This window comes from Juglans regia, chromosome 11, assembly GCF_001411555.2.
Source record: "Juglans regia cultivar Chandler chromosome 11, Walnut 2.0, whole genome shotgun sequence".
Taxonomy (NCBI): domain Eukaryota; kingdom Viridiplantae; phylum Streptophyta; class Magnoliopsida; order Fagales; family Juglandaceae; genus Juglans; species Juglans regia.
In genome coordinates, this window is record NC_049911.1 from 8,340,316 (window position 1) to 8,356,431 (window position 16,116).

Genomic DNA, 16,116 nt, shown 5'->3' on the forward strand with positions numbered 1-16,116 from the left:
ATTCTATTCACAATACAGAGATTATTTGGAGGCCTTGGCAACCTCGAATATGCCAGAAAGAAATATACTCAATTTAATTACAAATTAATAGAAGCATAACAGAAAAGCTAGCGCTTTCGCTGCCATATGACGGTGTTGGTGGATTTCATCCGTTTTAAGCACAGTCCAGACTCCATTCGGTCTCTTTCTAGTGGGTATTTTTAGAGAGAGAGATTGTGACTCTTCATGCGTCTTCTTTGTCATTAACTCTCTTTTTCTTTTTTCTTTTTTCCTTTTTTTTTTCTTCTCACTCATTTCTTTTGTGATTCTCTATTTGCAATAAAATGAAACATATCGTTTTATTTAAAGACATGGAGATTCTCCACCGGTTGTACAGGCCGGTTGCAAGAACATTTTTAAAAAAAATTAGAACTTCATTAATATTCAATTCCTTAATCATTAAAAAAAAAATTAAAATATCTAAACAGTAACTTTGAAGGAACAAAAATATAGAGCCAAGTATCATCTTTCATGTCTGAATGCTTCGGAGCGAATATAGGATTCCCAACCCCAACCTACCATATTTTGGGTTATTATGATAAAATCATAAAACCATGATTTACTTATTAAAAAATAACAAGAGGAAGTTTTGGAATACCAAAGAGTTGATTTTTGGAACAATTAAGAGATTAAAAGGACGAGTTGTCCTACACAGAAGTCTCATATCCTGCACACAATTCAATATGAAATATGAGGATTAAAAATAAAATCATATATTTTTAAGTGAGTGTGCAAGATGTGAGATTTATGTTTAAAATTTTTCTAAAAAGACACAACTAGTTAGACTAACGTACAAAAGCAACCGAATTGTAACTAAATCAATTTCTCCTTTTTATTTTTACTTTTTGAGTTTTTTTAAATGGAAAACTAGTTCTAAAAAGCATTTTGTTATTCAAACAAAAATTAAAAATTAAATAAAAATTGATTCCATTAAAAAATACTAGTATACTTTGTCACTAAACTACAACAAGGAATCTGACAATAACTCTATTATTTTTTGGAGATCATATTCTATTAACAAAAAAAATTACACACACACACATATATATATATATATATGTAAATATATATTATAAAAAAAAACTTAATTATAATATCATGTGTCTTGATTGCCAGTTTGGATTAAGAGGTGACCTCTTCTCACTACTATTCACAAATTTTAACTCACAAATTTTATTATTATTCACAATCATTTCAACTCATTTATCAATTCAAACCCTTTTTTCAATAAGTGCAAATTGCAGTCAGAATCATAAAAGTAAATTAAGTATGTACATCAATATATATATATATATATATATATGTTCATTATTCCATATTGAGTCACGCGGAAAAAGAACTGCCTGGCTGTAATACCAAGCTAAAACAAACGTGCATGAGGCCGGGTCAACAGGGGAGGAGGCGTTTTTTGCCATGTAAATTGAAAGGGACTCTTTTGATACCTATCTTTACAAGGAATTAGAATATGGGAGCTGTGCAGATCAAAGTTGCAGATCAGGATCAGGTGATCAGGAATTGTATTAATGAAGTAAAATTAAAAGAAATCCCACTATAAATAACTGATCAACACATTAATGGGTGAGTCTTTTTATTAAAAAAGATCGGTATTTTAGCCTTTTTTTTTTTTTTTTTGGTAGCCATAATAATCATATGAAAGAAATGAGTCTGATCGGACGAGTTTGGTTCTGCGGGCCAGAAACCTCGAAAGAGTACCAGAAAGATAACTGCATTATGCATAAAGAGAGCTGGAAAAAGTCCAATCGTCGTTAATTTCTTCCTAAAAGTCAGCAACGTACAACTAAACAACTCAAAGAAACCTATATAAATAGATAGATATTGATATAGATGAAGTTTGATTGATATGTCGTATGAGACTCATTCAACCATGCACAGTTGTGCCACATAATTCGCGTCAATTGACAGGTAAACCCGCGGTCTTCCAGGAACAGTGTTTGCAGGACCAACACGTAACATAAACAACGTAGATACATCCGAATAAGATCGAGGATGAACAACTTTGGTGGGGTCGGGTCTTGTTAGGATCGATATAGATATTCATTATTCATAAGTGTAGACAACTCCGGGGAAAGGAATTCCTATCTATGTAATTGAAGTCAAGACAAAACAATGCACAAGCTTGGCGCAATAGTTTCACCCCCAGTATGGCCACCTCATTTATTGATTGTTGGAAAAGCTAAGCCCTAGATCTTCAGAATCTCTCTCTCTCTCTCTCTCTTCATGTATGTATGGTATGTATATCCCCATCTCATTCAATTATCTGGCTCTTCAAAAGGACAAAGGAGTTTCTTCCTCAATCCCTCCCTCTTCCTCTTTCTCTTGCTCCCAGGGCAGACAAAAAACGCACACATAGAGCAGTGAATAAATAAAAGCTGCTGCATGGGTTCTGCTGCTGAGAGAAGTTAACCCGTGTATCTCAAAAAAGAATTACAGGGTGTAGAAACTAGCTAGGGTTTCAGAAGTTTTTCAGTTAAAGAATGGAATGGCTTATTGGGTGTTGGGTTTTCATAGGTATACTTGTAGGATGGTACTGGATTAAGGAGAAGAAGAAAATAGAAACCAAGCATGGGCTTCCTGAAGGGAACTTAGGTTGGCCTTTCATAGGAGAAACTCTTGAGTTCATTGCATCTGGCTACACCTCTCAACCCGTCAGCTTCATGGAGAAACGCAGATCTCTGTAAGCTTTTCTCACATCTCTCATGATCATCATCACTTCTTACTCTTCTTCTTCTTCTTCTATCCTACCCTTTGATATTTTTCCTCTTAATGAATTTCAGAATTCGTTTTCATTTCTAAGTTCAAAGGGGCTGAATTCTGTTTTCTTTCTCCTCAGAACCCTTGGTCAAAATGCAGATATGTCTTTTCTAGCTAGCTGGTATGCTAAAGTTTCTTTCATGATGGACGCCCTAGATTGGCAAATCACCTTCTGAAATTCTTCTCTCTATATATAGTAAACAGAGTAGTAAAAATTGATGAAAATACAATAATATTAATTTATTAAATTAGCATCTGTCTAGAAATTATTTGTCTTGTTCTTGTTGTCTTCGAAAAATCATTTCACATGTTACAAAAGGCTTGCAGTCTTAAGTATAGCATTGTCACATCCCATCTTTCATGCTTATACATGCGCTCTCTCTCTCTCTCTCTCTCTCTCTCTCTCTATATATATATATATATATATACACACACCTAAATATATATATATATATATATATATATATATATATATATATATATATATATATATATACCTAAAAAAGGTTCCGTCTATGGAAGCCTTCGTGACCATTCGTCTAGCAGAGATTCAGACGTCATATTTATATAGATATCCAACAATCACTATGCGTTCATCACCAAATGAAAGGCTTTATTAGTAACTTGTTCAAATTATCAATTAATCATAACCAATTAATATTGATGATTGATTACTGTAAAAGGGCATACTTTGAGTTAGTAACCCTCAAGTGTGGCTGATTTGGATGTTTAAATGAATGATCTGAAATAGCAGTTAACATTTTTTTGATAAATTATCTCCTAAATATGGAAGAAAGAGACAAATAATACATACAAAGTTAGTTTCCATAATTAAGCTAAAACTCAATAGCAGTCGCTTTGAAAAAATGGAAAATGTAGAAGATGAGACTATGTTCAAGACTCACAATCAATCGAAGTAAGTTGTCACTAAAAGGATCAAGAAAAAACCATTCAGAAATATACATGGTCTTTATAAACCAAACATTGGATACAAGGCGTTGTCTGGGATGAAAGCAGAAGAGTATTTTTTTCATTCATTCATGGCTGATGGTGACCATTGCAAAACAAGGTAATTTGAAAGGAGCAACTGCTCCCCCAAGAAGTTAAAAGGGTGAAAAGCCTGCTTTGCAGTAACTAGACCTTAAAGCACTGGAGCTCAGCTTATTTGCTTGTGCAGTCAGTAACCACAGCCTATTCTCCTTCTCCATACTCACAGATTCCAGCCTCCCAATGAATTGACAATTTCCTTTTCATGTATCAAGCCCTTTTTATCTTCCTTCAATCAATGAGAAAGTAACAAAAGCAGGAATGAAACAGGAACCCTTCTTCTGTCTCTCTCTTAACAGGTACGGGAAGGTGTTCAGAACAAACATCTTGGGAACGCCGATCATAGTTTCTACAGATCCGGAAGTCAATAAGGTTATCTTACAGAACCATGGGAGCACTTTTATCCCAGCATATCCCAAATCAATCACAGAGTTATTTGGAAAGAATTCCATTCTCCAAATCAATGGAACTCTTCAGAAGAGAGTGCATGCACTGATCGGAGGTTTCCTGAGATCCCCACAACTCAAAGCCCGAATTACCAAAGAGATCGAACACTCTGTCAAATTCACCCTGTCTACATGGAAGGACATGCACGAAATATACGTCCAAGATGAAACCAAGAAGGTTTCCTCCGGTCCAACCCCCCCGAGTTTCCATTAGTCGGTCCTCTCTGTGATCTCTCTCTCTCTCTCTCTCTAATGAAGTTTTTGGCTTCCGAATGTTTCAGATTACGTTTGAAGTACTGGTTGAAGCATTGATGAGCATTGGTCCAGGTGAGGATATGAACTTTCTGAAAAGAGAATTTGAAGAATTCGTCAAAGGGTTGATTTGTATACCTATTAAGTTTCCTGGAACCAGACTGTACAAATCTCTGAAGGTAATTCAAGTACACACACAAACACATGACACACGTACGGCCAAAGCTCTCTTTTCTTCTATGCATTAATTTCAGGGCTCAGTAGTGGGGGTTCCTGATAAAAAATGGTGGCCTGGTGCATGTAGGCTAAGGAGAGGATGTTGAAGGTGGTGAGGAGGATCGTGGAAGAAAGAAAAACAGCTCTGAGAAACACAAACGAGAAGCCTCCAATAATTGATTTTGTGGACGTGTTACTGCGGGATATTGAAGAATCAAGCGAGATGCAACGCCTACCGTATGATTTCATCACTGGGAATATCATAGAATTGATGGTCCCTGGAGAGGAAACTATGCCGACGGCTATGACACTAGTTGTCAAATTTCTCAGTGATTGCCCCGTCGCACTAGAAAAGCTAATGGTACGTACGAAAATACTTGATTGTTTTCTTTTGACTTGGATTTTAAATCAACGGTGGGGATTATCTCTGATTTCGTACATGGATGGGTCCCAAGATGTCCACGAAGATAAAGTGTATAAAGTGTTTGACCTTTTGCTAAAGAAGTCGTTTTCATTAAGCACGAACACAAAACACAGGACTGAGACAGAAAGGGTACGTGTCCACATGGGCTAAAAAGAATGGAGTGGACGTTTAGCAGCCGTATGATTTGGATTGAACGGTTGTCAGATTAGGACCACTTATTAACTCCGTGTCTGTGCTTGTTGCGACCACTAGCTGTCAATTTGTCAGTGTTCTTTTCTTTCTTTTTTAATTTTTAATTTTTATTTTCTATTGCTTTTAAAAAAATTGAATCTACGAACTCCTGTTAAAAAGTTAATTTTTTTATATAATTTTTATATTTATTTATTTTTTTAAAATAATATACTGCACTTATACATTCTATCATTATAAATATAATTTTTCATCTTATTATATCAAATATTTAGCTTTAATTCTTCATTACCGCAAACTTTTATAAAAAATAAATAAATCATATTTTATATTGTAAGAATGTAAAAAAGTTGTACTTGCTTAATTGTTCAAATCATTACTAAAAAATGCTTAAAGATGAAATTTATTTGTTGAATGTTCGCTCGTTTATAAATCTTTGTATATTTTTTCTTCGAGAAATAATATTTACAATTGTGAGTGTGCAATCGTCGTGCAGTCGCTTTGAAAAAAGTGAATAAATATAAAACTCATATGAAAATAAATTAATTTTTTAATAATAGACCCTACTTTTTTTCAAAATGACTGCACGACATTTACGCATTCCACGACTGTACGTAGCATTACTATTTTTCTTCATATAATCGTTTATTTCACCCTTTAACCAGAGAGAGAGAGTAGATCATTCTTGCCAAATATGAACATTAAAAGTAAGCATTTTTTTTTGACATGTTTACATTCAAGCTGCAGGTAAAGTATCATATATCAATTTTAGGGAGTTTTCAGTAAGTAAATGGTGAAATAAATTCTCTTCTCTAAAGTTTGTTCAACTCAGTACATAATAATCTTCATGAGATAGATGGAATTTTGGAAAGTAGTGGTGATGATGATGTTTCAGAATTGTAAATATTGAAATGGTAAAATCTGAAAAGTTTCAAGAATCAGGATTAAGATTTTAGAAACTCATGAAGAATTATCATAAAAACTGAAAGATTGGATCCTCAAGAGTTCAACTTTTTACAAAGAACAAATTCATACAATTAAGCTGATCATGCAATCATGATAAACATGATTTGTTAGGAACTCCAAGCTAGTAAAATGATTGATAGCAGAAATGCTAAGAAGTTGATCTTGCTAGTTAGGTTGCCATGCATTTGGTACTCTTGGTAATTAAGTAATAAAAAATGAGAAATACTACAGATACAAATAGATTAAACGAAGTAAACTCATAAACTGATATGGTTTCATGGAATCCGTTAGATTTACTTTATAATAAAAGTAATTTTACAATCTGACATACTACATCAGTTTGTAGATTTATTTTTGTATAATCACTTTGTGGCTAAAGTGTTTTCTATAAAAAATACATGCATTTTGCAATCTCAAACCTAAGAATTCTCCATTTCACATTCAAAATTACCTGCTAAAAAAAAAAAAAAAAAAAAAAAAGGAAATAGCACCCTTTCTGATTTTGACAGTTAATGTGGATGAAAAATAGGTAACGTGTCACAACTTTGACCTCGGAACTTAACAAGTTGTGAAGATTACAACTATATATTTTGTAGTTCATTAAATCGTTGTATCAAATTTAGTAACATTGGAAGAAAAATGTAAAACATGGGTGCAAAGCTATTTTCATCTCTCAAAGATCTTGATAGTGTTCATTTCTTGTAAAACATGTGCATTAGATGCCTATTTCCACATAGTACTGAAATAAACCTTACTGCATTTATACAAAAAGTTAAGGTACTATATATATTTGGCTTCACTGTTTTAATTAACGTTGGTATATATGCAGGAGGAAAACATGGAACTGAAGAAAATGAAGACGGATTCCTCTGAAGGGTATACTTGGACTGACTACATGTCCATGCAATTTACTCAAAATGTGAGTCTCAGATGTTAACAGAGGAATAAAAGGAGATATGCTTTGAAGTATTATGGGATTTTTGCTACTTCTAGAAACCAAAAATATATACTAATATATCAGAACCTGCTATTCTTATTCTTCACAAGGTCATCAGTGAAACTCTCAGACTGGCAAATATCATCAATGGGGTTTGGAGAAAAGCACTCAAGGATGTACAAATCAAAGGTTATTCTATACCACAAGGATGGTGCGTCTTGGCCTCTTTTAGTTCTGTTCACATGAATGAAAATAACTACGAAAACCCATATCGATTCGATCCATGGAGATGGGAGGTATGCATTATTTAATCTGGTACTTTCACTTGAACATGAACAGAAATCATGTTTATCAGTGTAATCAGCATAAGTCATCTCTCTCTGGAGAGAGATCCTAAACAATATAGGCATATTCTTTGTCTGCAGAAAATGGGAGCTGCTGTTAATAACAATTTCTTTACACCATTCGGGGGTGGACAGAGGCTATGCCCTGGATTAGAACTTTCCAGGCTTGAGCTCTCAATATTTCTTCACCATCTTGTCACTAGTTACAGGTAAATGACCTTTCCCACTAAATCATGCAAACAAAAGACAAAATATACGGCCTACAATATACATATAATTGCATGGACACACTATTTTAAGATGCCCTTGTTTAATGACACACAATATTATATCTTTTATAATAAAACTCAATAGGGTTATATTTTTGTGATGAGAAATACTTGACCTACACGGAAATTATACAAAAGTAAACTTGCAAACTAATAAGTCTTGATATGGTACGTCAAATTGTAAAGTAAATCTAATACATTGATCATTGTCTAAGTTTGCTTTTGTAAGATCTCTGTGCAGATCTAAAACTTCTATTTATGAAAAGCAGTCAATAATCGATTGAGCTTGACGTTTTCCTTTTCCTTTTAACTGTGCAGATGGGTGGCACAACAAGATGAAATTGTCTACTTTCCAACGGTCAAGATGAAGAGAAAGCTCCCCATCAGAGTTACCCCCATAAGCACTTGATCTGTTGATCAACTAACTATAGTAAATATTTAGTTACAGCTATTGATTGCCACAAGATTAATGAAAGATTATAATTAACATATCGATCAAAGAAAGGAAGCTCCCCTGAAAGTGCATCGATCTCAACCTCAAAGGAGGATAAATATACATATAATATAAGTAGACGGACCCACGAGGAGGCCTCTCCATCAAATGGAACTCTATAATTGTGTTAGCTCTGGAGTCACTGTCTATGTTCATTGCAGGAGCAGGAGGGGGTACACTCTTTTGGGGCCAGTTTCCAGTCCCCAGTCCTTAAAGCTGAACGCCCTCCAGTGGAGAAGATTTATTGAAATCTAGCTTTAATTGTACAAAAATTTTCTGGTTGCTTCGATTAAACATTTGTGGCGGTTATGGACTCTAAATGGGGTCATGGTTTCCACTGGTTGCATGTGCTGGACACTTTGAACTCGTTCTGTTGGTGGAGCCCTAGTACAACTCCCGTACCCCCCACTCACCTTGTTTTGTTTGTTTTCGAAGCAATGTTACTCTTCACACTCCATTTACATTCGTTGATATGACACATTTTGAATGATATGTTTAATACTTAAATGCATCGCTACTTAAAGTGGGTTACATCAACATGCGATTGAAATGCAAATTTAAGAAAAAGGATAACATATTTCTTATATTTATGAAACAAATCTGAAAAGGCATGATCATTGAACTGCAACTACCATATAGTGCTCTTGTTCTTGCTTTATTTTTTCATGAACAGTGTATTTTGGCAGCCATTTCAGTATTTGTGTAGGGTGGTAATGGAGCAGTACACTTTGGAGAACAATTTTGAAAGAGGAGAGAAAAGAAAGGAAGCAGAAGAACGGGGAAGAGGAAGAAAAACAAATATTTCATCAAATATTCTATTCACCAAAATGTTTGACAAGAATTAATAAATAAATAAATGGAATATATAACATAATCATATAAAAAATCAATAACCTAAAGGCCAAAAATAAAATAACACAAATAATTGCATTAATGTGGGATTCTTATGAAAAATAAAAACTAGATCATTTATTTTGTGGAGTTGATACCATAGTCGGATGGGAGGCCTGCGTAATGGCATGAGAAAGGCCCAGCAGTATTTTTTGAACAAATTCTAGAGCAAAAACGTTCACTTCTAAATTTAGAAATCAAGGTAAACCTTCCATCTTCTATCTAGTAGACAATTTGGAGAGGGAGTTGTGGACCTACAACTTGGGATAGATGACTCGAATACGGATGTCGGACCCAAAACCACCCTCTCCTTCACCCCTGCCCGAATTGCCTACAATCCGGACATGGGATTGAATAAGAGTTACATAATCTATGTATAGCGGCTGTGTTGGAGCCGATGGTGGCTTTTAATAAATCTTTGGAAATTGAAAGTAGGTTGGGTTTATTTCAATCTTTTTCGAATGAGGTAGAAGGGGGGAAAAGTCCGGTTGGTTGCTAAAGAGGGTATTGCGATTTCTATTCTGTCATCTTCATCACAATATATTTCTTTTATTGCTAATTTCGTGCGTTTGGAAGTTTTGTTTTCAGCGGTGTATACTAAATGTAGTTCTATTCTTAGAATGGAGTTGTGGGAATCCTTGTTAAGGGTGGAAACTCTTGAAAAATCTTGGATGATTTTGTAGAGGATTTTATTATCATTAAAAATGATTTAGAGAAGATTAAGAGAAAGAAGTGCCAGAAAACAACTCCTGGCAACGATTAACCATGGTTAACACTTTTTGCGCGAAATTTTTGAACTTTTTCTAGTGAAAGAAATCGCCGCAAAAATATATTATTTGCGGCTCGTTTTTTTTTTCCCTGTAAATTCTCAATTAAGACACCATGAATGCTGCGACTTGGGGGCGAAGGAAAATCGCAGGAAAAAGTTAATTGTGGCGATTTTTAGTACATTTTGCTACAAATCTTGTCGCCACAACAAATAATATTTCTTGTAGTGCATATAACTAGAGACAAATTATCTTACAGATAACAAATTTGATTGATGCTAGTTGGTATTGTCATCTGGCTGCAATGGTCATCCTGTGGTAGCAAAAAGAGATGAAAGTTGGCAAATGTTTAGAATGTTAAAGGCCAGAACCAAGTTACCTTAGTTAATGAGATTATTGCTCAAGTTGAGAAGGTTGGAGTAGTTGAAAGACCATACAGTCAGATGGAACCATTTAGAGAGGCAATTGAAGACAGTGGACCAAGTTACTTGGGTTACAAAGGATCCAAATTCACAAGGTGTAACAAGGAAGGAAAATAGTTCACTAAGGAAAGATTGGACACAACATTGGGGAATAATGAATTGCACTGCTTATTTTCAAGTACTGAGGTGAATACTCTGGGTGCAGAAAATTTTGACCATAGTCTGCTCTTTATAATCTGTAACAATCAGGAAAAAGAAACCAAGCCTTGGAGGAAGGTTTTCATATATGAGGTTTGATGGGCAAAAAGGGATGGCTATCATGATGTGATTAAGAATGCATGGGGTACCTCATTCCATTAAAACAGTAAAATGGAGATTGCAAAGGTGGGATTGATCAGATGCAAAAGAAGCTTGGTTAACTGGAGCAAATTTGTCAATGAAAATCAAAGAAGATCCATACATCAGAAGAGAGAAAGGATCAAAGAATTGTAAAACTCTAATTCAGGAGACTCGTAAGGGATTATCAAAGACCTTCAAAATGAAGTAGAAGGTTTGCTTGAGGAAGAGGATATTAAATGGCGCCAAAGAGCTAAACAAAGGCGGCTGAAACTGAAAGATCAAGGTCGAAACACTAAATACTTTCCTATGTGTGCAAGTCAAAGAAGGCAAGCAAATGCTATTAGTAAGATTACAAATGATGAAGGTCAAGTTGTAACAAGATACTAGGAGATTAGTGGGCAGTTTCAAAGTTTCTTTAAAGATCTTTTCACCACATCTTAGCCCACTAGAGTTACATAAACATAAGCACTTTCTTCCCTTAGTCTTATTGTGACTGACGAAATGAATCAAACATTGATGATAAAATTTTTAGCAGAGGAGGTTGAAAATGTTATATTTGAGAGGAATCCATTGAGTTCACCAAGTTCGAATGGGTTTCCAGCAACTTTCTTTCAAGAGCATTGGAGTGTAGTGGGGAAAGACATCATTGCAACAATTCTAGAAATTCTTAACCAAAGAAGAGGATTAGAAGGACTAAATGAGACATTTATTTCTATGATTCTTAAGAGAAAAGACCCAAGATTAGTATATGATTATCAGCCAATGAGTTTATGCAATGTCCTTTACAAAATAATTGCCAAAGTGTTGGCAACAGATTGAAGCTTAGCCTCTAGAGTTTCTCTCTCCCACTCAGAGTGCATTTGTGCCAGAAAGATTAATATTTGATAATGTTATAGTTGCATATGAAGCCAGGCACACAATGAAACATTGAATGAGAAGCTGGAACAAGTTACATGGCCCTTAAACTGGACATGAGTAAGGCATATGATAGAGTTGAATGGCCTTTCTTGAAAGCTATAATGATTAAGATGGGATTTGACAATGGAGTCCCACAAAGAGGGTTCAAACCTTCTGGAGGAATAAGACAGGGATCCACTATCCCCCTGCTTGTTCATCCTATGTTCAGAAGTCCTCAGCTTTTGAATCATGCAGAGGAAAAAGGCTATATCACAGGAATTCCCCTAGCTCAAGATTCTTTATACATTAACCATATATTTTTTGCAAATGGATAGCCTTATCTTTTGTAAGGCAAATTCATTGGAGTGGAGCAGACTTTACAGTCTCATTGACTCATATGAGAAAGCATCAGGCTAAAGGCTAAACCTAGACAAAACTTCCATCTTTTTCAGCAGCAACACCAAAGAAGTTAAAGAAATCACCTGGCCATAACAGGGATTAAAGCCTCTGTCTCTTAGGAAAAATATCTGAGTCTTCCAACCTTTGTAGGCAGACCTTGATCTAAGGCATTCCACTCTATTTTAGACAAGATCAGAAGCAGAATGAGCAACAGGAAGGTGAAGTTCTTATCCCAAGCAGGAAAGGAAGTTCTATTAAAACCCGTTATTCAGGATATTCCTACATACAACATGGGGGTGTTGAAAATACCAACAACTCTTTTGAAGGAAATAAACATGATCACGCAATCATTTTTGTGGGGGCACAAGGAAAACAGATCCAAGATTCACTGGATCAATTGGCAAAAGCTGGGAAAAGCAAAAAATGAAGGAGGAATGGGCTCTAGAGAACTTGAAAATTTCAACTTAGCTCTACTTGCTAAGCAGGGTTGGAGACTCATTCAAAACCCAAGCTCCTTGGTAGCAAAGGGTCTAAAGGAAAAATACTTCCCCCGAGCTTATTTCTTTAATGCTAAAGTTGGCAGCAAAACATCCTATATATGAAGAAGTATTTTGGAAGTTAGACAACTCTTGTAAGAAGGATTGATGTGGAAAATGGGCATTGGGAACTGAGTGTAGATTTGGAAAGACAAATGGCTCCCAAGACCAATTCTTTTTAGATTTCAAAACTCTACCATAGGGTTATATGATGAAACAAAGGTTAAAGCTTTGATTGATAGTGGCATAAACCAATGAAACATCTCTTTGCTAAATGAAATGTTCCTTGAATCTGAGATTGAAGACATTGTAAGAATCCCTATCAGCCGATGCAATAGTTCAGATAAACTATCCTGGAGGTATACTATAGATGGTAAGTTCTCTGTAGAGAGTGCTTACCACTTACAATGTGTTATAGTGAAGAGACAAAAGGGCAGACATCAAGCAATATTATCACTCTTTGATTTGGAACAAAGTTTGGAAGCTTAGAATGGCCAATGCTGTTAAAGTCTTTCTTTGGAGGGCATTTCATGAGGGCCTCTTAAAGTCGTTCTTAAAGCATGTGGCCCATTTGCCCAGATAACATAGAGACAGTGGCACATGCTCTTTGGAGTTGCAGATCAACACAGGATGTATGAGGCAATGTTCCAAAAGAATCCAAAGATGTGCCATTGTTGATAAGGCTTTCAGGGAAGTTCTATCCATTTTCTGTTTAAACTTGAATGTTGAGGGAATTAAAGAATTTGCTGTCACAGCTCATCAGATCTGGAAGAGAATAAATAGAGTTGTATTTGAAGAAATTTTTTTTATCTCCTAGCTCTTTGGTGAACCACTCAAAACAAGCCTTAAGTGGTTACAGGATCATGCAGCAGAAAGCTACAAAAGGTGCTGCAACTATTTCCACAGCAGATTAGCAATGGACAACAGCTCCTTGCAACACCTATAAGATTAATCAGGATGATGCAGATGATAAAATTCAATGTAAAGTAAGGAATGGAATTGTGAGGAATTGAGATGGAAGAGTTATAGCAACACTGAGATCAACTTGAGATCTTCACCCTTATACACTTTTGGCTGAATCCATTGCAGCATTAAAAGCTTCCATCTTGTGCATGGAATTGGAGCTAAGACATGTTATAGTACTTGAAAGGGATGCTTTGATAGTGGTTAATTGCTATAAGAAGTTCCAAGCAACAACTGAGCAGTGTTGAAATGATTGTTAATGACATCAAGATTAAGGGAGACAGAGAGGCAAGAGAACTTATATACTGCCTTAATTAGAGGGGTTGCCGCTTCCGAGAGAAACCGGGTTGTAAGAAAGGGGCACCCATAGTGGCACCCTTTTACCTTCTCTTAAGGCATTTCATGAGATTTGATGGTTAACTCTTAATGACTAGCCGAGGGTTACACTAGAGGGGCTATTGCATTACAAGCATCGCAAATAAGCTCTCTCTCAAATAGTTCTCTCTAATTCTGACATCTAGGTTGTGAAATTTGTGAGTGACGTTCTAGTTTTCTACCACGTAGCACACTCCATTATTGGTGGGAGGATTTTGGATGAACAACAACAACGATGGAGAATCTATGGAATAACTGCACTAGATCTAAGATATTTTCGATGAGGTAAGATCACTTCTACTGTGTATTCTGATCTAGTCTTTCTAACATTCTTATCAGAGCAAGTGGTCAGTTGTTTTTTTATTTGTGTTTTTGAGGTGCGTATTCTAATTTCATTTATTGAAATATTTTTTACACGATGAAAATATTTTTTCTGCATGATGAGAAATTTTTGCTTTTCTCTCGATAACACATGGCCACCTGAGCAGTGGCGGACCCACGTTGTACTAAGGGGGGCGATGCTCTCCCCACACCCCCCCCCCCCAAAAAAGAACAATTTATAATCTCCATTTGCTTTTTAAAAGTTTTTAAAATTTCAATATACTTATAAATGTCTCTCTTCAATTTGTTTTTTTTAGTCCCAAAATTTTGTTTAATTTCTGTATATTATCTATTTTCAAGAATGTGGCTTCTCCAAAATTAAAATTAAAACTAAGTTTAGGAAAGATAATAAACTTATTAATATGGATTCCAAAGTTTTTTGTTATACAAAATTGGGTTTCTTAATATGGAATCCAAAGTGAAAATACAGAAAAAAATTATTTAATGTCAATGATCTATATGAAAAATAGTTTATAGTTATGTTTTATGATTTTTCAACCTCTTTTTAATTTACATAAGAGAAATGATGTTTGCATTCTTATGATCATGTGCAAGCTCCGCCCACTCATTTTGAAAAAAGAAAATGCTAGTATGCCGCCTTAGTTTGCTCCCTCATTTTGACTGCTTATGTATTTAATTTTTTTTAAGGAAGTTACTTTTAGTGTATTGATATATTTTTTTATTTTTTAAAAATATTTAAATATGTTAAAAAAATATGAAAAGAAAAAAAATAAAAAAATAAAAGGTAAATTTGTGCTAGGCGGCATGCCCAGCAGTCATTGCTGGGCGGCAGCCTAGCATGACTCTTTGAAAAAAGTAGGTAAATTTAGGATCCACAGAAAAAAAAATTATTTTTTAATAGTGGAACTCACTTTTTTTGTCAAAAGGAATGAATAGAGCTTGCACACCTTAAGACTGTATTTAACATTACTTTTTAGATAAATGTGTAACACAATAAAAAAAAATTGGCCGGCCCCCACGACACAATTGCTGGTTCCGAACTCCACCTGAGAGCATCCTCATTGGCTTGGTCAAAGTTGAAAGATGATTAAAATTTAGATAATCTGTGTCAAAAAGACCCCACATTGGATTGGGCATCTAAAACAATTTGGATTTCAGCTACAATGCTTCACCAAATATATCTAACTACAATTGCTTCATCAAACATTAAAATATTAGTTTCTCACTCCAAGTAAACAAATTAAATTAATTAGAATATAATTAACATTTAACATTTAGAATATAATTATTATTAACATTTAATAATATTTTTTTAATATTAATTTAATTAAAATATAATTATTATTAACATTTATTAAAACTTTTTTTAATATTAATTTAATTAGAATATAATTATTATTAACATTTAATAATACTTTTTTTAATATTAATTTAATTAGAATATAACTATTATTAACATTTAATAATACTGTTTTTAATATTAATTTAATTAGAATATAATTATTACTAACATTTAATTGGTAGAACTATAAAATGTGATAAAAATAAATTTAATTAATTAATTATTAAAATAATAATATTTTATTATTATATAGAAAGTGAATGGCTAATCCAATGTGGGGATTGAATTTAAACGGAATAGATAAATATAAAAAAAGTATAATATTGATTAAATTTTAAAGATACATTTAGCCAAGGATAAAGCTAGTCTACCGCTTTCATTTCACCACTCCAACTTACCCCTTGACGTGGCTGCTGAGGTGTAGATCCTGATGTGGCATGGAGAAAAAA

General features: G+C 34.4%; 1 protein-coding gene across 3 annotated transcripts; it reads left to right on the plus strand.

Moving 5' to 3' along the window:
• Window positions 1-2,058: 2,058 nt before the first annotated feature.
• On the plus strand, window positions 2,059-8,917 carry LOC108992064 (3-epi-6-deoxocathasterone 23-monooxygenase CYP90C1). 3 transcript variants are annotated; one of them, XM_018966515.2, is made up of 9 exons: window positions 2,133-2,734; window positions 2,891-2,932; window positions 4,158-4,482; window positions 4,586-4,735; window positions 4,861-5,133; window positions 7,181-7,270; window positions 7,399-7,584; window positions 7,714-7,841; window positions 8,220-8,917. In XM_018966515.2, exons 1-9 carry the CDS (start codon window positions 2,535-2,537, stop codon window positions 8,308-8,310), a joined length of 1,485 nt encoding a protein of 494 aa, XP_018822060.1. In that variant the 5' UTR covers window positions 2,133-2,534; the 3' UTR covers window positions 8,311-8,917. The 3 variants fall into 3 exon arrangements, with proteins under 3 accessions (XP_018822061.1, XP_018822060.1, XP_035551264.1); XM_035695371.1 differs by having other exon boundaries at window positions 2,627-2,734; window positions 2,835-2,932; XM_018966516.2 differs by lacking the exon at window positions 2,891-2,932 and having other exon boundaries at window positions 2,059-2,734.
• Window positions 8,918-16,116: the final 7,199 nt, after the last annotated feature.

Coding starts and splice junctions, on each gene's coding strand:
- LOC108992064 (XM_018966515.2), top strand. CDS start 2,535: ATGGAATGGCTTATTGGGTGTTGGGTTTTCATAGGTATACTTGTAGGA. Junction 4,736..4,860: donor GACTGTACAAATCTCTGAAG/GTAATTCAAGTA, acceptor TGGTGCATGTAG/GCTAAGGAGAGGATGTTGAA. Junction 7,585..7,713: donor TCGATCCATGGAGATGGGAG/GTATGCATTATT, acceptor CTTTGTCTGCAG/AAAATGGGAGCTGCTGTTAA.